Source organism: Maylandia zebra, linkage group LG9 (assembly GCF_041146795.1).
Source record: "Maylandia zebra isolate NMK-2024a linkage group LG9, Mzebra_GT3a, whole genome shotgun sequence".
Lineage (NCBI taxonomy): Eukaryota > Metazoa > Chordata > Actinopteri > Cichliformes > Cichlidae > Maylandia > Maylandia zebra.
In genome coordinates, this window is record NC_135175.1 from 13,269,222 (window position 1) to 13,295,699 (window position 26,478).

The following is a 26,478-nucleotide window of genomic DNA, read 5'->3' on the forward strand; positions in this document are numbered from 1 at the left end:
ACATAGTAGTACACCACATACTTAATGCAACAGATATAACTGCTGTAAAACACTCCACTGTGGCTTATCTCAAAAGAGGGTACAAATAGATATTAAGCAAAAAAAGTATTTAAATAATATCACATTTTATGGGAAGCAAAAATGCATGTGTGCTAAGTGGAATGAAAGTGGGTTCCGTGTCTCACGCAGATATTCATTTAGTGTGTGTAATCATTAAAGCATTTAAGCAGCACCTCCCATTACTCTGTCTGTGCAGCTGGAATATTTGCAGTTTGTAGTTCTGATACTTGACGGTGAACAGGAGTTTAAAATGCTTTAGCGCCTGTGTGTATTTAGTGTAAGTGTTACTGTATGCTTTATGTGGTTATTTCTTGCATTGCAATAGACGCATCTCCACGAGCCTATGGGTGGCAAGCGGAAGAGGTGAAGAGCTGGGTGAGGGGGAGGGAAGAGAGTCATAGAGAGATGGAGAGAGAGCGTGAGTGAGTGAGAGAGGGAGCGAGGGAGGGAGAGAGAGAGATAGGAAGGGTGCAGGGTGCGCTCCATCCACAGCCTCTCTCACTGTGTCGGACTGTCATCCCTGGAGCAGTCGCCTGAATCTCCGCCACCCTGTGCAGCGGTCCTCCTCAGCTTTCATCGGGTTTTTAGAGTTGTAGCATGGATACGATTTAGGCTAACGCGTAAGACACCACCTAACAGTCATTAGTTTCATTTAAAGAAACCTCCTGAAGCTCTCCCGGCCGAAGTCACAATAATGATGGAGTACTGGAGGCAATGCGCGCTGTGGCTGATAAACTGCAAGGTGCTCCCAGCTAACCACCGGGTTACGTGGGACTCTGCTCAGGTATTTGACTTGGCTCAAACCCTCCGGGATGGAGTCCTCCTGTGCCATCTGCTCAACAACCTCAGACCCCAGACCATCAACCTGAAGGAGATCAACCTCCGGCCGCAAATGTCACAGGTAAGAAGCGGACCGCAGACACCCCCCTATTGTCCGTTCCTCCCTTTCGTCGCCGAAACTTGGTCCCGGTTGAGAGGGCCAGACTCCGTTAGAACTGAGCGTCTTTAAAGTTTCACTGCTTTTCGGTAAAAAATGAACTTCTGCTACAACACCATCAAATCTTAACTCGACTACAGAGCCTTCATTTGTAATTCGGCACAACGTGGTTCACAAATAAAGGCACGGTTTCAACAAATGTCGAACTTTTCCAAAGATCTTGGTTGCCGCCGATCCCCAAACTGTGAGGTTCAGCGGCGGAAAGCGGCACAAAAGCGACGGTGTCAGCTCACGTTTGTTGCCGTGTCGTCAACTTGAGGGCCTTGTCCCTGTGCGAAACGTATGCCGAAGAAAAAAACGTGCTCCTTTCCATTTCAGAGAGCTCATATTCGCTGTTTTACGGAGTGAACAGGTTTGACAGACGGAGGGGGAAATCGCTAAAATATAGGAAAAAATGGACGGACTTTGGTAGCCAACTTTGCGCTGCATGAAAGTTGTAGCGTGAGCGAAAACGACCACAAGCTGACTTTCTCAAATTCTGTCACTTCACTTAGTAGCTGGTGGTTGTTGGTTGCTCTACACGAGACAGGTCAGAAAATAAACATGGGCTCTTCAGCAGGCCTTTTGCGCATGATGTTTGTACACAGGGCATAAGATTAAGCCGTTCGTGTAAACGATGCTAATTAGAGAATTGTTTTTTGTTTTAAAGAAAAGATGATTCAAGATGACAGATAGGAGTGCAGTGCTTTAAAAAAGAAAAGAAAAGAGAAACCAAGCAAAAATGGCTTGTTTGGCTTGCCTAAGGAAGAGTAAGAGTTAACAAAGGCAACCATATAATCTCCTTAGTTTATGGGATAGATAGATAGACAGATAGATGTGGCCATGTGGCTCTACTTTTATTTTGGTACCATCTGCTTCAATGACAGGACAGCTTGAACCAGGACCAGATTAATATTCACCTTCATAACAGTGAATCTGGGCGTCTGGCGTGGTGACAGCACACACAGTGACATAGCCACTCACCTACTGAGTCTGCAGGCCTGTTGTAGGAGTATTAAGCTGCCTGAATAACACACACAGCCGTGCACACACATTACCGTGTGTTACCTGTAATCGATGCTCTAATGCTCTCATCCACTCCAAACAGGTGATTAAGGTATGATATCTGTACCGTGATGTACTGCACGTCTAAAGGAGAGGAGGGGATTAGGCTTGTTTCCTGGAAAAAAGGCACAGTCGATATGATATGCAGTTACCGCTCGTTCACAATTGAATTGGGAATCCGCTGTTTGAGCTCTGCGTCCGGGTCAAGTGGCCGTTTTAAGAAAGCCTAGAAGATTTTAATGTTATCAGGGGCAGTGGAAGTAATCCTTTTCAAGGATCTGCTTACACAGTCAGTTGTGTAAACCTGATCGGGGCTGTAAGAGAAGCCTATTAGTCCATTTACTGGCAGATGCTACGTTTGAATCAATGTCACTGCTCTAACACAGAGTTATCAGTAGTTGAGTGTTGTCTGTCAGCCGTGACATAATGACATGCTGTGTGTGGAAAGGTTATGAACTGCATTTACGCTCAGTGCCCGGCCTGGCCCGGCCTAGACTAGCTTATTTATAGACAGACTGTGTTTTATGCACGGTTGGATGGCTTACACAAACCGAGTCAGTGATGAAGCCACACTCAAAGGCAAATGAGCATTAGTAGTAGGCTTGAGCACGATCCCATACGTTTACAAAGTCCATTCGGTGATGTTGCCACTGTGTTTTTGTATTTCCCAAATTCAAGTTAAACAGTGTGAAATGGCTTTCTCTGTTAAGTCCGAGGTTTCTAGGTGGGTGTTATTCTGTTGTAATTGCTAACGCAACACACATATTGTAGTTCACCTTTTGTTTTTTGCAGTAGGGTGTGAAGTGCATTACTTCCCATTGGCTGAACAGAATATCTACGAGATCATAGCAGCAGTTATACACCTTTACGACCTCTTTATAGGTTCAGGTACTCGAAGCTTTGGTTCTGCTTACAAGGTATTACTATGAGCAGCGAGTATTTGTTCTCAGGCTGGCATGTCAGTAAAACCATAACTCATAGCTTTTCCTTTCAAGCACATTCACACCACATGAGGCTGGATATAAGCACCCCCAACTCCTCCTACATGCACATAATTGTAAAAAAAAAAGGGTGACAGAAGTCCCCCTACAACTTTCCTCCCTCTGTCTCCTCTAAGTTAAATTTATGAAACTGAGGGTGGAGCTGCTTCCCTCTTTCACCCTGCATAATTCATGAGGACCGTGGCAGCTACTTTATCATTGGCCAATAATAACACATGGGACGCCACTGTGGCCTCACCCATGGGACCTACGAGAGGGAAAGACAAAGGCAGTGGTAGGACAGGGCTACAAAGGGCCTGTCTAGCCTCCACAGAGGCATCTCAGAGGACATAATGGGACCTGCAGGGCTAGCCTGCTGCGTTGAGGTTGGCTGCTTTAATTAATGTATGATGCTTCAGAATCTCTGGAGAGCTCATGTGCATGATGTCGAAATCAGGGCTGCTTCTCTCTCTGCACCATTAATTGTGTTTAGGTTATTGGTAAGGTCTATATTGTGTTTCATTTCTGTTAGGAAATGGACCATGTCAGGCCATCAGAGACCCAGTAGGTCACTCGGATGTTGGATGAAAAAGCTGTGAAATGATCAAATAAAGTACCTGATGTCTGTATATTTTTTATTTATATAGCACCAAATAACAACAATAGTTGACCAAGATCTTACAATAATGCAGAGAAAACAGCAGCAATCAGACGACTATGATCAAGCATTTGGCGACAGTGGGAAGGAAAAACGTCCTTTTAATAGGAAGAAATTTCTGGCAGACTTAGGGAGGGGCAACAATCTATTGGGGATTCTCAGCTCATACTAATGAAATGAGTTGATGTGTACTGTAGCTTTTTTTCTGGTGAAGGCTACTTTTTAAAGCTTTGAGTTTAGCATTTTTTCTGTTGCTCTTGGTTCTTGGAGCCTGAAGTGGCCATATTTGGCTAAGAAGTTGGAGGGCTAAGTTAACGCTAATGCTTACTTGGTTAGCAAAGTGCATCCATCAGTTATAGGGAACACAGTCATATATGCATGTTATCAACCTCTTAGGTGGTCTATTGCTACCAACTGGACAGCAAAGAATACTTTTTTATCAGGTAAAGATTCCCGACACAGTGAAAACACCACAAACACGATTATGAGGTCTAGTTCACTGACTCCAGTTAGCTACGGTGAAGCTTTGAAGACAACTGTTGTCTTTGTGGCTGATGTCTCATGTATTTAGGCTTCAATACAATATAAATAAATGAGGTATGTAAAAATGCACCTCTGCTGCAGTTGTCATTAAAGGGAAGTTGTCCAAAAAGAGAGTAAACATGCTTATTTCTTAAGCGACGTTGGGCAATGGAAGAGTCTGTGGGGGATGACTTGTTTTTAAGCCTTCTAGAAAACTGCAGTTTATGTTTTGGCACTGGTGTGTAGGCATCATTTTTCAAACTAAGAGGTTGCCCTTTGGTGAAAGGAAAAAAAAAAGATGTCAGTACAATGAACAAAGACTGGTTAAGTAGACATTCGTCTGTTTGTGTGTCTGGAATTGTGCAAACGGCACAGCATTTGCTTTTACCTAGTATCAGTATATCAGTATCAGGACCTAGTGTCAATATAAAGCAAGTTTTTGACCCATTTTGATCAGAGCTTTTACATTGCAGGGACGACCATAATTGTAGTCTAGACACAGCTCAACCACAGCCCAAGCAGCATTCTGGTTTTCTACCCAACAAAGACCACATAATCAGTAGTTGTTTTTGACTCAGTGGAATTCAGGCTTTAGCTTTAAGAGGAACCGTGGATTGCTTGTCATGGTGCAACCAGCAAACCCTCCCTGTGTGAGCTGGTTGCATTTGTCTGAGTGTCTGTCACAGAATGTACTAAAAACACAATAGTGAAAGGATAGGGTAAAGGACAACCAGTGACTGGCTGTGAATTTGCAAAGAACGCCATGAAATTGTTACTGCGTTGGGTTTAAAAGCATATAATTATATCATTTGATTGAAGTTGAAATCTGTCCTTGTGCCCCAAACTTGTCTAGCCTGCTGTTGCGTTCCATGACACAGGATTTTAAACTGCAGCTTCAGAGTGAGCACGCTGCCGCAAAACCAACCAGCTGCTAAAAGTCTGTCAGTCAGAGCGGCCGTGAGCTTCAACGTGCACAGGAAATCAGGAAATGGAATAGAGGAAGGAAGTGAAACTAAACATGCCCTCGATCAAGCTCAGACCAAAGAACGCAATTAAGAGAAAAGAAACTTCTCTCTTCACAGTGCACGAAAGAAGAAGAAGAAGAAGAAAAAAAGAATTGTTCTTTATAGAATTGTCTTCAAAGATGTCAAGGCCGAGTCTTCATTTTTGGAAAGCGAAAGTGAGAGAATGACGGCGTGTGAATGACAGTCTGGTCTAATTTTAACACGCCTCAAACAGCAGAGAGGTTTTCAGAGAGCACTGAAGCTGATTAACAGTCAAAAAAAGCAACAGAGGATGCTTTCTTAATTTTTGCGCAGATACCAGCGAAGACCCGATTAACACATTTATGAATTCTATTAATGCGATGCAGACTAGTGTGATGTAATCTATCCATTATACTCTTTAAAACAACTAATAAACAGCAAATGTATTTATTTTTGATCATTTTCCATAATACATTTTGACAGGTGTGTGGTTTCACCTGACCTGGATCTGACTCTTTAAAGGTCTTGTACACATGGTGCGCTTAGAGAATGGTATTATACGCTATACATGGCACATATGTATATTTTATTGGACTCAGACCAAAGTTCTGTGATGCAAATCAAAGAAGCCACTTTCCCACTGTGAGCTCTGTGTACAGCAGGCTTCAAAGACTCAGAGGCTCGCGCTTCAGTTGCAGAACAAAAGTCAGATACAGAGATTTGAGTGGGAGAATGAGAAAGACAGAGAGAGGATGTCTTCATTTTCTTTTCAGTGCCTGTGCAATGAGGCAAGTCATATAAGCTGAGCAAAAGGGGCCTGCATCTACACAACAGATTGCGATCCTGTTTAAAGACGTGTAAGAGGTGCCTCAGATGTCAGCATCTAAATTTGCATTTGCAGGAATGTTTAGAGTAGCAAAGTTGAGGGTTTGGTGTGAAGTATCAGAGTGCAATTACAATGTGTTTATAGAGGAATAAAGCTTAGTGAATGGAATATCTAATGTAGTTTTTAATAAAAAGCAAGGGTATAGACAGGAAGGATGGGGGGAAATGGAGACAGGACAGAATAGTGATATTTCACATAGTGACCTTATATTGATATTGAGACACCAAATATTGATATTTTACTGTGAAAATACTATGAAGAAAAGGGCTAATCTTATGCACTGCAATCCTGAGATAATGTTAGCCAAGCAAACTTAAATCATCTCAACCGAAAAACAAAAGGCTGGACTGCTTACCTGGACAAAGCTTTGTCCTAATCCAGAGCAAGCTAATGGCTCAGTCACACGAGTAAAAATTGAACAAAAAAACTCACTGACAATAGTGTGACATCGGACTGATATCAGACCAATAGATTATTGATATCAGATCGACAGCAGACTAACTCTGCCTTATGACAACATTTATGGCAGGTTTTAGTGACAGTGTTGTGTATGTGTGCTTGACAATTTTATCTTTTTTGACACCGATATTGTACATCAGACAGATATTGACAAAACTGAACTCTGAGGACATTATTTCCAGTAATGAAAAGGTTATAAAATACAACATGTGCTGTTGCAATACTCAGCATATCACAAAATGTTAAATAGTAGCTGTTAGATTCAATGTAAATGCTTTATTTGTGCGTCACAGACTCGCATCTCACAAAGACCTGCTCTGTGGGTTATATGGACACTACGAAGTGTGCTTTTCTTGTTATAACAAGTCTGAAAAGAACTTCTAATGTTTTTGTGGGAGTAAGAAGCTGAAGTTGAGTCTTCTTGCTTATCAAGCACAATGAGGTTTGTGGAGTTTTATACATAGAATCAGAAAGTGTGAGTTTTATATCTGAAAGGATTTAACCTTCTCAGCCAGCTTCCAGTGACGTCACTTTGCTTCTCTGGTATCATATCTCATTAAGGTTTTGCACTGAAGTGTACTTTTTCAGCTTTTCTTCTTCTTTCTGTTGTTATGCAGAAAATTAGCACCAGTGACCGTCCTTAATACTTAATATTCTCATCCTTATTGTATGCGCACTCACACCTGTGAGTCCGCGTTGCATGCTAATTTTGCACACGCGACTAAGCGCATGCTATTAGTATGCAGTATGCAAGGGTTCAGAGACAGCTCATGAGTCCCATGATGACTCCATCTGAGCTGCTGGAGCTCGGCTGCCCTCGTTGGTTCATTTTGAAGCAAAGATTGCACCTGTCAGAGTGTAAACACCACATTACTGCGCTCATGCACGCCACGTTGTTGCAAGGCTCCACGGCCTTCAATTTACAATTCCGGTGCAGTCGCGTTAGTTTGTTCCAGCGTGTCACCCCGATGACGTGCACGTACATGTGCGGCTTTATGTACAGTGACATGGATGTAGACATTTGCAAAGACGCCATTGCGTTGCATCGCACTTGTGCACAGAGCAAACTGACCTTTCTTCCTGTCACCAAGGTAACAAGCCGAACCACAGCCAACCGGTAAAGGCTACGCTCCACGTTAAAACTATATGTAATGTATATGCTGATTTAATTAGGAGCTATTCGCTGGTGGAGAATGTACTTGCAATCAATATTTATTATGTTACTCAGTTGTGGTGCTTTGGATTCAGTTAATCACTGTTGAGTGCTCTGAGAGCTTTAAGAAAGTCAATACTGTCTGTTGTCTTTACTGGCAAACAATCATCATCACAAGTGGCATTCAGTTTTCAAGGAGACCCTCAGCGTACACTATGATTATGAACATTTAAAGAGGCGCATTAGTAAACAACAACTGCAGTTTTACCTTTTTTCCAAGCTCGGAAATGTCAGGATACTATTTGGAAGATAGTCTGGAGCTGCAGATGTACACATTGATGATACCAGCGTACAACCACCAACCACGCTCATAACCTTTTACTGACAGGTTTACTGTTGTAGGAAGCCTGGAGCTGGGAGAGATGGGTGGAAATGAATGGAGCTGCATATATCTGTTGTGCACATGAGGGAGATACATTTTCGTACAAGTGTATGGACCCGGAATAGAAAAACCGTCTGCAGTTCACGAGATTATTGTCTTTTCCTGCAGGGACAGTAATGTGTAAGGTGCCCTGTGCTGACAGTGCGGAGGTGATGGATGGCCTTTGTCTGTCGGAAATGGGAATGTCTGCATTTGTGTAATGGAGACAGAGAGGGGGTGAGTCCCTGAAATAGATTAGGAGCTGTTGTGACTCAATACATGTATAACACAGCACATGCAGGTGATGAGGACAAGGGACAAGGTCAATTAAAGGCCTGAAAGGTCGAATTAAAGGCTCTAATTTGCCAGAAATAAACCTTTGTGGAAGGTGTAAACGGAAAAACGTTCAGTTTATCCTTCTAAATGCGCGTCTTTTCGCAGCGTGGTTCCAAAAATAGGCCCTGCACAAACCCATATCAGTCAAAGCCCACTCGCCTGAATGGGCAGCGGCACACACGCATGCACACGCACGGGTCAGATAGCCATTGACCTCGCTCTGTCAAGTAACACGGCAGAGTTGTTCACATTTTTGAACACAATCTTCCAAGAGGCAGAAAATAAGGGAGAGGAGGAAAGAGGAGGAGAAGGAGGAGGGATGCTGTCTGCTCACCATTCACGCTTCAGTGTTTGCTCATTCAGTGTGTACGTTTTATTTAGCGCTTGACACAGTTTATATGACATTCAACTCTCCACTTTCCACAACCCTGACTCCTTTTAATCCTGCCGAGCCGGTCACAGTTGAGTTGAAACTGCTTGACCTGCGTTGCCGCAGCCACGAGGGTTCATATCTCACACAGTAACACTAATTCACTCGGCTTATCGTCAGGGGTGGGGGCAGGGGTAAGCTTTGTGTACATGTGGGGGTCATCTGGGTTCAAACCAGGATTTAATGGAAAATGGCTTCCGAGTCACGTACTGGTGTTGTGGGGGAGGTAGCAGGGTTTTTCCCCTTTTGCCTCTTTGTTGCCACAGAGAGGCTCGGGGAGCTGTACTGTAAGCGTGCGCCTGGCTCTTTTGTGTGGATGTCAGAAATGTCACGAGAAAGACTTCCTGTCATCTTCACTTCTTCCTGTGATTTCTCACTTTAAGTATCGGGGGAGCTGAGCGTGCAGTTTAGAGTGCCATTCACCTTCATGTATGTAAATGTCATCAGGTGACGCTGATGACATTTACATACATGAATTTCAAAACTCTGCCTGGGCAACATGATGGTATTTGAATTACTGATCGTTCTGGCCTTTATTTTTAGGAAACTTTAATGCAATTGTGTGGTTTGGAGCACCTCTTATAAAAATGAAAGACTTGTGGACTTAAGCTTGAATCATTTGTTGTTTAGTTGCACAAAATCCAAAGAGGGCATCAACCATTTGTTTCATAATCTTGGTTGACTGTTTAGTACCAACTCAAAAACACTACAGCAAAGAGTGGAGTTACAGTTACGTCTGTGGCACAAACTCGGTTATTGCGATCAAATACAATGAATTTTCGATCTCACATGTCTTTGAATCAAAGACAGGATCAAGGTCTGCAACCACTTGGAGACCACTTGCAGTCTGCAGAATGACTTTGGTGGTAAAAGGGCAATAAGATGGAGTCAGTCTGATACGAGTTTGTTATTGAATGGGTTGACAACTGCATAAAGCAGCAATTAACAGTGAATAATCCAAAAATTAAAGCCTGTATGTATAAATTCGATGGTTTGCAGTTGCTTGCAAACCTTTGCCAGTCCCTCTGACAGTCTTTACAGTATGTCAAAATTGGACCGTGATTGTTTGGAAATAGATTACCTCCCACAAAGCGACCTGTGCAATCACCTTGCAGTTGAAACTGGTCATCCAGACGAGTGTGTTGCACGCTCCACCTCTGTTTGCTGCAACTACTTGTAATCAGGTGCTGAAATGTGAAGAAAAGTAAAGCATCAGCCAACCACCGATTTCTTTTGTAGTTTCTTGGGTGGTTGTGGACCTATTTTTACTCTAGTGTGACTGAGGTTTGACTCATGATGCTTACTATTCTGTATATTTACAATGAAACATTAACGTTAACATGGCAACTTTTTCTCATAAACAGCTCTTTGGCCGTTTATGAGACATGTACCTAATTTTTCTGTATTTTTTTGCTGTTAGGAAGGTTGTATATGATGCAGAACATCTGCATTGAAAATAACTGGCTGCTTCATCTGTGATTCAGGCTGATCAGATCAATGATCCTAAACAGTCAGCTGAAAGAACCTGTAGAGTGACGGGGGTGTCAATAAAGTGATGTGGTGATCAGAGACTATAGAAAACCAACGACATTCACGAACTTTTAACAGTTTATTTTACCAGATAAACTTTTTTCAATTTTGAGGGAAGGGAGTGAAGTGACTACCAATGAGAGCGAAGGATGTAGTTGATTAGATATGACAGGGTGGTAAAAACATTAGTGGGTTACCTAGGCGACGGGAACATGGACCATCTGCTCGTGACCAACCATCATCGACAGAGTGATTAATAATGACAAAGGTTCATGTTTCTGCCATCATAAATTACCCTTTTTAAATTACACACTTTTCCATTCTTAGTTCAAAATGAGTGTTTAGCTTGAGTCATTCAGCTGGGAAAAACCTGCACATTCTCATTTTCTCTCACTCTCGTTGATACCATAATGCTTGTCCGTCACAATTACTCTGCATACTGAATGGAAGGATTAGCTGGAGCACCACGTAGAGCTCCTGGACACACAGATGACTTTTAAAGCTCGCCACGTCCAAAGGGAGTGGGAACCAATGAGCCTAGTCACATATGAAAAAAAAAAAAGCTGTTGATGAAGAGGTGGTAAAGAAGTTGTCGTTAACTAGCAGGGAATATTCAGAGTCACGAGTGAATGGGAGAATAATGGGGAATGAGACACTGCGTTGAATTTTATTGTAAAGCAAAAGCTGTGCAGTTTTAGTGCACTTTAAAAAACGGGGTTATTGCTTTACACCAGAAAGAAAAGCTGCTGTATGCTCGCTGATAATATTCTGTGAGGCTGAGTAAGATGATGAGCGTCTGGCTGGCTAGGCTGCCTGTTGTGATGATCCCAAGCCCAGGCGGAGAGAGAAAGGAGTGTTTTTGACAGTGTCAGCAGACCTCTGCCTGCCTCCCACCTCCCGTTTCCTGGTTACACAGCTGACAAAAGCTCCTACATGACATGGATGTGACCCGAGCGCTTGGATAGTGATATCTCACCCACCGGTTATGACTTAAGAGTCTTGGCAAAAGAGCTCCACAGATCAGGCCTGCGCACATGATGTAATTCACACCGGATACAATATCTGAGTGATGGAAAGTGGCAAGACAGTCAAACACAATACACCTAATGTATATATCTCCTCTACATTTCATGGTTTCCTCTTTGTTGTCCCATTTTGCTGTCAGCAAGCAGATGACATTTGGGGAGCTCTTACCTGAGAATTTGAATTCTTTGCACAAAGCTTTGGGTCCCTCTGCAAAATATGCTTTGTAATTAATTGATCATAAACAAGGTTCATGTGGGGCGATGGCCAAACGTCTGGCTGTATTTCATTGTGTATATCTATGAGAGAATGAGACCAGGATTTCATTAAGCAACACAATCCACACAGGGCCCATAAAAGGCTCCGGCTTGTTGCTATGGAACTTAGGCTTGTATCAAGGAATACATGAGCAGAAACTGGAGACTTACTGTGGATACAGGGACAGGGGACAAAAACACTACATTGATATACAGGATTTTTTCTCTTTGACTTCCACATGGTTGGTCTCAGAAATGAAATGCACTTGTAAGATTTTAAGCCCACCATACATCAGTCTTGTACTGTATAAACTATGCATTTTATCCAAACCTAACTGGCGCGTGTTTGGAGCTCCCTGCTGAGACTTCACAGCCTAATCTGTCTTTAAATCCTTGTTCTCCACAATGAAGCTGTTTGCTGTTTTCACTGAAGTACAGAAATAGGTGCATGAACATCGTTGGATGCATCTGCCTTGGATGCTGTGCAGTTTCAGTAGGAACATATTTGAATTGAAGGCTTTTAAATAAAGCTACTGCTCGTCCTATTTCGTAAATACACGACAAAAACAAGCGTGTTTGATAAGGGTCGCTGCAGGGGACACCGTGTCACAACGTCACGTCATAAGTTTTACTTGCAAAATAGAGTAAAATCTGTTTTTGGGACTGGATGTGAGAGACATAAAACCCCAAAGATACTGCAAATGTTAACCCTGTTTTAACAGCATTTTAAAGACGTTTTCAGTTCAACCAGGCTTAGTTGGGGTCTGAAAAGGAAAAGACATAAAAGAAAAGCATCAAATAAATAAGACAAAGTACAAACTTCGAACAAGCCCTTATTTAGACTTATTTAGCAGGAAATCTTTGTAGAGCCTAGAACGTAATCTACACAAGTGGTCGACATCGTTGCTTTAATCTTTTGGCGGTGCATTATTTGTTAATTACCTTGTACTCCTGTCCTGGTGTTTTATATGCAGTACCAGCCAAAAGTAACAATCAACCTGCTGGGATTTTTAAAAAGCCTTTGTTGTAGTCAGTTTTTTTAGAGGCTAACATATTTCATCCTCAAGGTTTTTCACTTTGTACATTACCTCAATTGATACAAGACAGACTAGTGACAATTGTGAAGTCACAATCGAACAGGACATTGACGATAGTTGCGGACTGTAGCGTCCTGATGTGTAGTTACATTGCACATAGTTTACGCTGTAGGTTGCGGTAAAGGTTTTCAGAGTTTTACGGTCTAGATATAGCTAGCAACGATCTAGCTTTCCAGCCAGAGGATCGATCCCCAGTGAGTGTAGTAGTAAAGGAAGTCTGTAATCTCAGGGGACTCTGTTTACTTAAACTATTTAATTCTTGGATCTTTCTGAAACATCTTTTTAGTTCATCTTCTCTACGCACTTAGCTTCCACCTGCAAGCTAATGTTAGCTTGCGTGTGGGTTAGCCACAGATGCTAAAACCACTTTAAACTGGGATATTCTGAAGCTCTAAGTTTTTTTGGACTTCATGGGTTGAGCTGCTGATTTGTGAATCTTTTCTCACATTAGGGATTTTGGCCATGCAATTGTCTCCAGCTCTCAAGTCTGTTTTTTGAGCTGTTTTGACGTTATGGCAAGGCACAATCTCTCCTTGTGCTTGCTGGATGAGGCTGCTGCCACTGGGAAATGCAGTTTGGTTGATGTTCTTGGTGTCTAAGGTTTAAGTGGGTCGCCTCGTCATGTTAACATCCGCGTGAATGCGGAAGATCGCACTGAAACATGACTGATGTTATTCACCCCACCTGTCAGTGGTCTTAATGTTATGGCTGACTGGTGAATATCAGACTTTCTCTTAATGGCAAATTCAGATTTTTTGAAATTTTCTTTTAGAACTCACTCTCTCATTGGCCTGGACATGGAGTCTGGATTCATATGTACGCACACACACGCATGCACACACTTACACATAAGGCCCTTCGATTCTTGCGCCCCAGAGAGTCACTATTGCAGAACAAAAGCTGCCAGTGGAACAGTTAGCGGTTGCCTCATCCTGCTCCACTCTTGTTAATACAATTCCCTCTTTGCTGTCTTCGGCTCAGTGCAGTAGAGAAGCTGTCTTTCATATAGCATGTCCTCTGTGAAGCTGCTTCCCTTAGATAATATAGTGAGGTCCTTTGGGACTCTCCAGAGACTCCAGGCAGACAAGATGTGCTTGTCTGATAAAAGAAAGTGATGTGTACAAGTGTAAACATTCAATATTATTCACTCAGTGCTTGCTTGCTGCTCTACTCTTATCTGGAGCTCGCTGGCTGGGGGCTTTTCTTTCTCCTGTGAAGCCATCTGTAAAGTGTAATTCAATTGCGGCAGAGAGGCATTTTATATTTGATGCGTGGACATGCTCCGCACAGACAAATCTGATTCTGCGTCGTACCATGAGAGGGAAGGTGTGTCACGCATAACAGAGTAACTCTGGGCTGCTTTGCATCCTTTCCCGTGCTCCTAGTTTTCTGAGGCGACACTGACTCAATTAGTTTACCAAAAGTTGCCATACATGATTGCAGTCAGGCCTAAAGGTATGGACTCATATATGTGGTCTGTTTAGCAAGCAGGAAACAGCGAATGAAATCTGTTTCCTGCGAACTTGTTACCCAAGAAGAAAAAGAAGAAGACAGTCTCTTTTAAGATACTCAAATAAAAAACTAAAAAAAAGGACCTATAGAAAGATCGTGGCCTTTAGAAAAACAAGCTGTATTTCTCCTAAAATGCTTCCACGCAATTAAACATGGCTGTCACCTAAAGTAACCGAGTGTTTCTGCCCCTAATTCAGATGCTCCTGAGATTTTTCAGACATTTTACAAAGCTGACGGTGCTGATGGGCAATGAAGTTAGTCTATCTTACTTCACAGCTGCTGATATATACACAGCAGTGCAGTGCTTTCAGTTGTCTACATTCATTGTAGACTCTGATCCCTTTGTCCTGGTTTGACCATAAGTCGTCACTGCTCAAATGCACAAGCTGAAACCACACAGCCGTTCCTGTTGTGACTCTGTGTTGGCTGTGATATTGTGTTGTCTTAGTACCTGACGTGTAAGTATTGATTTACTGATAGTTCCATCACGTAAGTGTCATTTTGTCATGTAACACGTCTAATAATGCTCGGATGTAAAACAAACAAACAACCAAAAAAGTGTTCCCAGCAATTTGGTGCATAGTGGTGTGGCCAAAACCAGTACAAAATCAGAACTTTCGGAAACATCTCTTACATCAGCATCCTTTTTTTGTCTTCCATCCTGTATTAACTACGGGAAGGCTAAGTCGCGGATGCTGCATGCTGGTTAAGCCCTGTGTGTTGACATCACCCCCCTTCACTCACTTAGTGCCAGCAGTTCTACGAAAACAGTGTTAAACATCTTTTACTTAATACTTTAGACCTTCCCCCCCCCCCACCCGTGTTTTTCAGTGGTTCCACATAATATGGATAAACAGTTTCTGGGCTGAACTCCATTAAGATCATTAGCAAAAGTTTCAAGCTGCAGATGAAGCAAAACACTTGCACGCTCAGTAAATGACCTTGTTTATTAGTAGAGTTACTTATTGATCATTTGATTCAATTTTCACGTGTCAACGTGCACCCTCAGCTGTAATTAAGCTCTAAGGCTCAGAAAGAGTTTCTTTTCATCTTCATTAGTGTATTTGCATTGTGCTGCTTGCCTGCTAATAACCTTGTTGCCTAGTATGGAAAATAGACGTCTGTGCTCAGCAGAAAAATTACTATAGTGGCAGATTTTGAGGTGAAATCCTCAGATCCTCAGTTTGGTCCTCGGAAGAGACAAATCTCCATTAGGCTGCATCATTAAGAGCCAAATCAAACACGCTATGGTTACACCTTGTGAATAAAAGAGCAGCTGAAAGTAGCTTTAGAGTATTCACATTCAGTCTGTGGTCAGACCAAATCAGCTATTTGCTAATCTGTCATTATCAGACTGAAATATTCAATAAACAAAAGGGTAAAAAAGAGACGGAAGAAACACCCTTCATCCATCTAACTAGTGTTGATTTTGCATAATTTGTCCTCAAGAGGGCACTCCACAGTCTCCCTGTTGGCAACACAACAATGAAACAATGGCGTCAGATGTTACAGATGTCTGTTACGCGTACCGGTGGTGAGGTTTAAAACAACACTTTGTCCATACCTAGTAGAGCCCAACAGATATAGGATTTTTAAGAACAATACCGATATTTGTTGATTTTACAATGTGATATATCGATATATGAGCCAATAATTCTTTTCCATACACATGATACATAAACAGATTTCCTTAACATTTACTATGTACGATTATTTACTTGTTCACACTCTATCTGACTCTGTTTGAATCAGCTGGTTGTTGTATTTGTGGCGTTCCAAACACGTGTTGCCAACTGGGAAATTGCCCTCTAGTGGACAAAATATACGTATATATATATATATATATATATACGTATATAAACTACCCAAAATATGTTGACAGAGGCATTTCAGGGATTTTGAATCAATCTGAGCTCCAGATGGGTTAATTGTTAATCACGTTAGCCATGATGACGCCGTTAACGCCACATTAACTTGTTATCGCCGAGTAACCCCTTACACGGATTGATCTGCTTGTAACGCGGATCAGTCTGCGTCAATGCTGACTAATATATATATAGAGAGATAAATTTATATAGATAAATCTATTGGACAATATAAATGCTGATACTGATAGATTGGCAAATAGCGAATATTAGCTGATAATATTTAAATATTATCTGGCTCTAATAGCTAGTGCCAATACCAATAAATGCTTCTGTTTTCTTCAGTTTTTGTACTTATTTACTTCCAACTTTATATCAGGGACACAATAAACCTTCAGTTTAAAAATAAATAACGCTAGTGTAACGTCTTTCAGCTCTTTCTCAAACTATCTTTCAACATTTAGCCACTTTGAAAGTGATTTAACGCAGCACATTGTCCAAAGCTGAAATGGAGGCTGAACATAAACACACCACAACAGTATATATACAGATGTACTTGCCTGTGCGCCCAATATTATCAAATGTACAAGAGTTATGTAGCTATGCATTAATGTTAGTAATGTACTTTTGAATTTGGAAATGCAGCAACTATAACCAGCCAGCTTATATGTTTGGTGATTGTTAATGAGCTGTGTTTGAAGCATTGCTTTTTAAATTGTATTTGAAATAACCAATTTCTCTTGGGATTTTAGCTTTTAATTTGCTCTTGTGCAGCAATTTGCTGAAGATAAACATCACAATCATAACTTTATGGAGGTTTTGACTCAGTTTAGACTGTGAGATCCAGATAATGCAATGACATAATTAGTGTATACACGTGGCATGTGCAGTTAGCCAACTATTCAACTGATAAGTCAATAATAAGGACGTTTCTTAAAATTTCTGTTTCGTTTACATGACGATAGCAGAGACGATGTACTGTATGGGGAGGAGTAACCAAGATCTCGGCCTTTCTCTCCCTGCTCTGTTGAATTATCTTTTCCTTTATTATGTAGTACTTATTTCAACAGCAGATACATCATATTAGTGAAACACGACGCCTTTAAGCACAGCTTCCCCCCTCTCTCAGAGCTGCGGCCCTCCATTGTCTTAAACTGCGTGGCCTGATTTGACAGCGAGAGTGAAAGCTGTCAAGCACTATCCAAAAAGCAGAAACTGTACGGTGATGTCATAAAGACACGCGCACAGACACGCAGCCATTTGGAAAGAAAAGTGAAACATCACGATACTGCCTGTAAATTTACCGTCCTGCCACTGACACATGAACCCTTTCTGTCTCCCCAACACAGTTCCTGTGCCTGAAGAACATCAGGACTTTCCTGGCAGCGTGCAGCGACGTCTTTGGCATGAAGAAAAGCGAGCTCTTTGAGGCCTTTGACCTCTTTGACGTCAGGGACTTTGGAAAGGTAAGGCACGACTGCTACAGGCCCGATAAAGAACGTGACGGAGGCTTTGGCATCGGCAGCCTGCATCCACCCTCGCTGTGTGCGCCAGCTGTCCCCAAAGACTGTTCTGAATTAGTCAAATGTGCTGTTACACCCACTTTTGCCTTTGTCTTTAAGTCACGCAACTTGGAGCTACATTTTTATTAGTCTTTCAGTGATTTCTTTCTTAAAAGGCAGACTTGGTCTTTGTGAGAGCATCTGAAGTGTAATTAGAAGACACCGGTTTTCCCATCACAGGTGCTAATAAATGCAGTCTGAGGCCACAGTTTGGCTTGCTTCACACTCCCAAATCACGAGTAAAGCTGAAGTCAGCAACATGACCCAGCACTTTAATCGCTTCCTCTCATTAAAGTAAAAAAGTCAGCGTGCAGACGTTAAACGGGGGGGTTAAACGTCTGGCCTCCGGTTCGTTACTTTGATAGGGCTCTCAGTCTTCACTCGCAGGGCTGTGGAAGCGTCTGCGGCTCTCCGGCAGCCCTCGGGAAGTCCCCAGGAGGTTAATTTAGAAATACCAGGCTTGAGCAGAAAGAGGGTGCTGCTGCATTTTGGTGCACACGATGTGTTTACAAGATGACAGGGTCATAAATCCAGAGCTTAAAATGTGTGTATGTGAGAGCGAAAGACTGAAAAGCATCGATAGGAATGAAAAGTTACTCTGAAACACTAACTACTGGAGCACTGCGAGCTCACCGGTCAGGTGGCAACACTTGAGAGGAAAAAGTTAAAATGGGGTACTTCAGAAGAGCACAGCAACAACACTCAGTGCTCACCTTGTGTTAGAGTTCAACTCTGTGTTTCAGCTACACTTTCACAGCTCGCTTTGAATTATTGGAACATAATGAAGATCTTCTCCATCTTCTCTCTAGCTTTTATTTTTAAACTGGTGTACTAAACTGAATTAAGTAGCTGAGAAAATTAAGCCAACCATTCATTAAGTCAGTTATAATTAAAAGATATTTGGACTGAGGCATGTTCCTTTCTTTATTTCCTGGTAGAGCGAAATACAAATACAAATCTGTATCCTTGCTTCTCAGAAACAAACAAATGTTAAGGTTGATTTATGCTTGTAATTGTACATTCTCATATTTTACTATTCAATTGTTAACTCCTGTCCTTCCAATAGGATAAACACAGATTTGTACAGGGCTTCAGTTCTGTGTTAACCAGATACGATTTGGTGGCAGGTCCATGCTAGCTGTTTTGTTTCTAGTCTTTATCCTGGGTTAGCTAGCTACAGCAATGTGAAAGAGAACAGTTTCACAGGATTGTATAAGGTCCTGTGTACCCTTACTGACTCCATAGGAATTAAGAGGTTAAGTAGCAGTCGGGGGCTTCTAATGGACTCGATTAACTGATCATCAGTGAGTGTGAGCACCTCTATAAAGCGGTCTTGGCAGTTTGTTGGTCTGAAGCATTCATACCAAATCATCACCCCTCATTGTGTGTGTTAACACATTGTCACAATCTTTACAGGAATGGACGTCCCAGTAGAGTCAGAGCCTCATGTTCGTGACAGTACAGTTAGAAAAAGACCGAACAGGGATGGCTTGCTTTGAAAGATGACCAAGAAAAAGCCTCTTCACTCTATAAAGAACATGGCAGCGCAGCTTATGTTTGCAAATCAAAATCTGAACAAGCCTCATGACTTCTGTAACAGCATCCTTTGTACGGATGAGACTGAAGTGGCGATATCTGGCCATGATGATGTACAAGCACCACATATGGTAAATGAATGGCCTCAAACCTCAATGAGCCGAGGCGATGCTGTAACGAGTGGGTTGTGTTCCCTCTAAGATGATGTACAAACTCATGTAGAAAACTTCTTGCTACTAAAGGTGGTTCTACCAGCTATTGAATCATGGGATGTTGTTTTTTACAGTACTGTAGAGAGTCCTGTGACTATATTTCACATGACTATATTTGGTTCGAAGCTTTCAAACAGGAAATTAAAATGTTCTCACATAGAAGGATTTACATAGAATTTGCTTTTTTGATATTGGCCACATTAACCCGCTGCTACTATTTATTTGGAAGTAGTACATGAGGTAGAGCTTTTTTTGGTGCATGGTTACAGTTTCAATGGCTTACAGAACCTGTCAGTGAGAGACTGATAGAGTCAGACAGAAAGCAATAAGTTCAGGGTGTTGCTGCTGAAGAATCATTCTGGGGTCTGATTTTGGCCGGATTTTTCTCCACTGGTTTCAGTTGGTGGAGGGAGAACTTCGATGATTCTTGAGTGAATCCCACTTTGCCCTGAGTGACTCTACCATCTCTGAAATTAGACTGGAAGCTGGTTGGTAATCCTCGCTCGGCTGGCTCCGCAGAGGCTAATGGAGCGAGGCGGGCAGGCGATGAGCGAAGCTGCCATTTACGTGACTTTTTCAGTTTTTTTTATTTTATTTTATTTTTTTTGTTGTTTTAAAAATAGCTGCCGGCCTGCTTCTGAATAAAACATCAGCTGGCCTGTTTATTTGAGAGTTTATAGACTTAGATATAGAGTCTGTGCTGGGAATATCTCTGTCTGCTTCAGCAGTCGCACTGTGTAATCTGAAAGGTATTAAAGTCCTTGACTCTGCTACTTTAGAAGCTGGGAAGGAGCATTAAAGGGAGAAATCCTTAGAAAACATGACCAGACTAGGAAAATCAAGGGCGCGTTTAATTTGTAAAACTGCATCTGTCTGACTGCTTTTGAAATTTGAACTCGCCTCGGCACAGCGCCGTGATATCAGCCAGTCACAGAGACAAAAGCAGCAGGTCTGTCTGCAGACCTTTCTGTTCGGTGCAAGAACATCTGGTTTGAACATCTGTCTTGTAGACACATGAGGGCTTGTGGGTTCTGCAGGGAGAACAGAAACTTGGATGTGCAGGCCGTGCACACACTGACACACACCTGGCTGACAGAGAGGAAGAGCGAGAGGGCTCCAGAGTTGATCTGTGTGCGATATTTAGGGCAATAGAGCTGCGATATATCCCCTCACTGTTATATCTGTGGAAGTGTTTGGCAGCGTGGGCGAAGAATCCACAACGTGTGTTTCACTGTAAGGGTTACAGTCATTTTACCATACTGTGTGTCCACTGAATGTATAATAATACAATGCGTAGCTATTACATGGGTGTAATCAGTGTACTGTCTACATCCTGAAGCTTATGTGCCCCAGATGACATCACTAGCCTGATTGTGTTGCACACACACTGAAACAATATTGTTTTGTCTCCAAGCTCTTTTGTGTGCTAAGATGTGCACAAAATGCATGAGCTTTTAAAAAGACCTTTTCCTTACATATCATAGGAAAAATGTGCCATCTTGTGCTTAGTGTGAAAGTTTTACATGTTAGGAAAGTTTTAATGAATGAAAACACATACTGCCATCATCATCTCTGTCAGTGACTAATTGTCTCATTTCTATTTTATTGCTAATTCCAACTTGTGTTTTTTAAATAGAATCAAAGTGCTGACGGGATCTTTCCATGCTCACACAGTCACATGGTGGGCAGTTTATCCTGGAAACAATGACTCGCTTTTTTTTTTCTCAGCTTCAGTTTTTACACTTCAAGGAAACAAGATCGTGCAACAACCGGTAGCTTAAGAAGTGCTGGCTAGTTGATTTTTGTTTCCAGTCTTTAAAGAGTATTGCGCTGACCAAGCTTTTTTGGTTCTGTGGTCATCTGGATGACTGGTGGATGCTCAGGCCTCCACCCCTGTATAGTAACCCTCCATTATGTACTGTATCCCATTTTCTACAGCTTTGCATGTGCCAGAAGATGCTACACCTGCATATTGTTAGCTGTGTGTCATGTAAATCATCTGGTAATGAGTGACTACTCTTGCATGCTGTTGTTTTCGCAGCTGCGCCCGACTCATTCATCTGCTTCCAGATCCCTGCGTTTTCATTACGCGTTCTAGTTTCATTAATCAGGCAAGGGTTTCCAGGTTTCCACAGTCCTACGGTTACAGTTTGATTTCGTCTTCATATAATATCAGCAAGAGGTTACAACGGAGCAGGTATCCAGTCAGGAATCAACCTCTAACACAGCAATCCCCAACCCCCGGGTCACGGACCGGTTTGGTACCAGGCCGTGAGAGTTGAGGCTCGGGTGTGAAATTTATGGTTTTCAGGGTTTTTATTGTCATTTTTTATCGCTAACCCGGTTTCCCTTCTCCCGTGTGTTATGAATAAATCTTTTTTTTTGGTACGGGTTTTATTTTGTTGTATTTATCCACGACACCTTAAAGGTGAAAATATTGTCAGGCATAAACCGGTCCGTGGCGCAGAAAAGGTTGAGGTCCGTTGCTCTAACAGTGGCTTTCTAGCTTTTCTTTCTTTTTTAAATATAATATGATGCAGGTTGTTTTAGGTTATTTCTTTTTTTTGTTCTTTATGTTTTGGATGGGGTGTCTAAAAGAGGTCTGGACCCTTGAAAGCAACTGTCCTTCTTGGAGGACAGCAGGGAGATAGGGGTTATTGATTGCTGTCTTCCTCCTCAGTTGACTGTGATAAATTTAACTGTGGAAATCCACTAAAGCCTGATGCATCTCCTGACCAGCCACCCCCCCATCATTTCTCCCTCTCTGTCTATTTCCTTTGTCCTTCAGCTGTACTGCTGATCACTGTGGTCAGATATCATATGTCTAATGGATCCTCGGGTTGTATCCCTGCACCACAGGGCTGAGCTGCAGGAACAGTGAGTCGCAACTGCTTCGGAGGCACATTTTAAAGGCTACAATTAGGTTATGATCAGAGTAATTGCTGGTCATTATTTTGTTCTCCGCCCCAGATATGGTAGAGATACCTCACGGGTTGTTGCTAACATCTTTCCAGCATGGCGTTGGAGGTTGGTGGTGTCGTAGGTGTCAGTCGATTAAACCTGCAATTAAACTCTCAGCCTCGCGGAGCAGGGAGCCCACCTACAACAGACTAATTAGTCTGGCTTTGAAAGTGTAGCCTTCTCTCCCATCATGGTGTAATGACTTTTCTGCTTTGTGACAACACAACAAAAGGTTACAAAGATGTCAGTAACACAGAAAGGAGCTCGGTTTATGGCTGTTTTGTGTGGTTTTTTTAATGCTAAATGAGGCCTTCAGAGAGAGAAGCCAGTCCAAACCTCTGCAAAAGCAATTAATCAGATTTTATTGGCAGGCGGCTCGAGACCACAGCTTTCTCTGGTGGACATTTCAACGTACAGAATGCATGTGCAAGCCTTAACTTTAAAAATCACTGCATTCCAGTTGCATTGTGCATGCTGGCTGACTGGCACATCTACTTTTAATGGAGCTGCAAAATTTATACTCCTTCCGCTCTTGGTGTGCTGCAGTGACTTTGTGCATGAAGAGAATCTGTTCTTCATCCTCAATCCATAGATCTGTGTACGTCGCTCGCTGTAATTAGCTCAGAGATGCAAGGGTGTCATCCACAAATATCTGAAACTTCACACAGGTGAATGGCTCAAGGACTCTAACATTTTAACCACGAAGGATGCTATCATATCCTACATCCCTTTGAGTTCAGTAGGTGTTCCAGAGAATTCTCCACAGTCTTGTTACCAGAGAAATGTTGGCCATTCAGTGCTTTTTGTAGACCTTGAGTTCCAGCGTGTGTGAAAAAGCTTCCTTGGTTCACTTGCTGTGCACTTGGGTTTAAAGTCAATCCCAAAACAATTTGACAGAACCTGCTGAAAGCTCTGTGGATAATTCATGGACTCCTGGTGACTGACTGCACGGCAGCTGATTTCACTGGAAACACACTTCTCATAACAACTGGCTTCTTCAAGCATGAGCGCGTGCACTCGTGCAAAAAACAGAAAACCCATCACGCACACACACACACCAACTGCCCGAGCCCAGTTGTGTCTTTCTAAAGACCCCCCCCCCCGCAGCTCTGCTTGCCGGCTGCAGGCTCTTTGATTGTTTCAGAGTGTGAAAGAAAAAAACTTGATGATTGTGGACGTCTGTTGGAGCTCTCCGTGTGAGCTGAGTTGAAGCCTAGCTTGTGGCAACCATCACCTTACTCTGTGCACACACAAACGGAGCTGAAGAGTAGGCTGTCATGGGAACTCGGGATCTTTTGGTTATGGATGTGTGAGCTGAAGACAACATATGCTTAATTTCTTGCTCTGTCCAATTTCTGCATTGCAAATTTTTCCTTGGATTACATTTTTCATTTAGTCAACTCACAGGTGACAAAACATACACAGATTTCTCCAACAACCCTTTCTTTGCTTTTGGTTATACTCCATCCACTATGATCATATTTGACTTTCTTTTAAATATATCAGGGAGGCAACTGAATGTCTGCAATTAAGCTGATTAAGAGAAGAATGGAAGCACGAGGCTCACTGTAATAGCTTTTGTGGACAATTAGATGAAACCGGGGAAGGCCGGCACTCACATGGCCAGAGTGAGGCAGAAGCTAAGACTCATCACCACGGCTACCAGCGTCCTCAAAGAAAAGCTAAAACTTGCCCTCAAACAATAATTCTGTGACATTTGAAAAGCCTCACTGGCCTTCTAACGTTGAATTAGGGAAAAACTTGCCTGATAGTGTAGGTTGTAGTGTTTGCATACGAGTGTGTGAGAGTGCCTCTATATTTGCGTGCATGCTACAGTGACTCCTCCGAAGACTGATTCATCTCAAGTCTCAGTAAGCAGCAGGAAACAGGAAGAGGAAACGGTCACCACAGAACCCCTCTGGGGTTGTTTCTATATTCAAATTTGCCTTCAGGTGTAAGGGTGCATGTGCACTGCTATCTGTCTGCATGTGCTGCATTTTGACTCATGCCTTTAAAATCCAAACCACCCATGGTGGCCCCATGGTGCCAACCAGCCTGTCGAGGCCTACAGTATATTTTGTGTAAGTGTGCTCTGGTGAGCCAGGCCTAGACAATTGGACTCCTCCCCACCACCCCCACCACCACTCTCCACCTCCTCAGTCTTGTTCTGCCACAGGCTCTATCAAGCCCGCACTCTTCCTGTGACCGGGCTCCGGCCCTGGAAGTGGAAGTGTGTGTGTGAATGTGGGAGAGTTTATGACACAGAGAGGAAAAAGAGTGTGCTCTGACTGGAAAACTGGGTGGAAGGGGAATTTATATTTATATTCTTGCCACTTTTGGTCAGTGGTGTGTGTGTGTGTGTATCTTTGTGTAAAGACATTGTGTTGTATGTCCCTGCCCCATACCAGTTCAAAAGGGAGCCTCCCGTTGAGCATGAAACACATTAACCCTTCAGGTAGTGCTACTGTAAAAAGATTTAAAAGGAGCTCACTACTAAACCGATCCTTCAGTGAAGGTTTTTTTTTACTTATAAAAGCAACACCGTCATTCTAATTCTTTGCGTTTGCATCTCAAATGAGAGTTGTGGCCTTCTTGTCATGTCGATTGACATCAGGAAACAGTAAGAGGCCAACGGCGGTTGTGCTTGCAGCGTTCTTATGGTAAAGGCTTTGTGTGTTAGGCTGCTGTTCGGTATTGAGGTTACCTGGGCGTTTAAACATGGCAGGTATTTTTAGGCCACTGCCGACACCGGGCCAGCCAGAGAGCATGTGAAGCTAAGCCACCGCGGTCAGGAAAGACGACAGAGACTGAAGCGAAGGACTGAAAACCTCCCTCCTCCCCTCTCTGCCCTACATTCTGACAGATTTTCTTCTTACCCCTGCTTCAATATGGACTGTTTCGCTACCTGGAATTACTGACCTACATCGCAGTGTGGCTAAATGCTACAGATGCATTTGAGGGCATTTTTGTTATTTTCTTTTTTCCATTCTTAAGACAATGACGTAAATGTTTGGTTTAACTGTTATTTCGAGCAGTAATGGACTACATTTCATCGGCGGGGATTGCTTCAGTTTTTGACATTAGTTTAGTGTCTTTTCCAACCTTACAAGCAACTTCCATTATCTCTTGTTTTGCGTGAATACCTGTTGGGACCTGGAAATTGTAGCTGGAGATCTGCTCTTAAAATTTGTAGTGGGACGATTGTTGCTTGTACAAACTGGATAATGAGGAGTCTTTTCATCCGGCTGTGAAGGCAACAAAAAACTTGATCTTTCTCTGTTACGTAAAAGTTCATACAATTCATGCAAAATCAAAGATGCTCACATTTTTAAAACAACACATTTTGCTGTTAGATGTCTTAAGCGTGTGGCTCGAGTTCCTGAAGTCTTGTTGCAATACGATTTGTAAGCAACCCCTGGAGACTCAAGAACAGTCAAATTTTGAACAGGACGTCTTATTTTTGCAGTTTGCTAAAAAAAAAGAAGACAAAATCCAGATTTCTTGTAATGTTACTGTTCCATCTCTTTTGATCTCATCACTCCGTAGATACAGTTACATTTGTGCAAACTGCCATATCAGACCTTACTGTACCCACATACAGTAAGGTCTGATAGTGGGTCTCAGGATTTCATTCAGCAGTCGGGGTGATGTCGGCCACCACACTGAGGTCAGTGAGACCCTCCAAACCAGTCATTGTGAATGATGCTTCAGGCAGACGTCTCCAGACTCTTTCACGCCTGTCACATTTCCTCAGTGTGAATCTGCTGCCATCAGTGAAAACAACAAGGTGGTGGATCTCCCAGTTCTGGTGTTCCCCGAAAAATGCCAGTTGAGCCATGCAATGCTGGACTGTAAGCACCGATCGCACTTAAACTTACGGTTTGGTGAAAACAAGCATATGAGTGGCCCTGAAGGTCATTTTGTAGGTTTCCTGGCGGACTTCTCCCATTCCAAATACCAGATATACCAGTTCCACTTCTAAGTTAATGCT

General features: G+C 42.5%; 1 protein-coding gene across 2 annotated transcripts in view; it reads left to right on the top strand.

Moving 5' to 3' along the window:
• The first annotated feature begins 513 nt into the window (after positions 1–513).
• Positions 514–26,478, top strand: part of vav3a (vav 3 guanine nucleotide exchange factor a) — a 91,734-nt gene continuing 65,769 nt past the window's right edge. The window contains exons 1-2 of one of the 2 annotated variants that reach the window (XM_012924226.4): positions 514–961; positions 17,566–17,682. In XM_012924226.4, coding sequence (XP_012779680.3) covers positions 755–961; positions 17,566–17,682 — 324 coding nt within the window. In that variant the 5' untranslated portion in view covers positions 514–754. The remainder of the gene's footprint in view (positions 962–17,565; positions 17,683–26,478) is intronic. The other variant, XM_012924227.4, reaches the window with a different exon arrangement.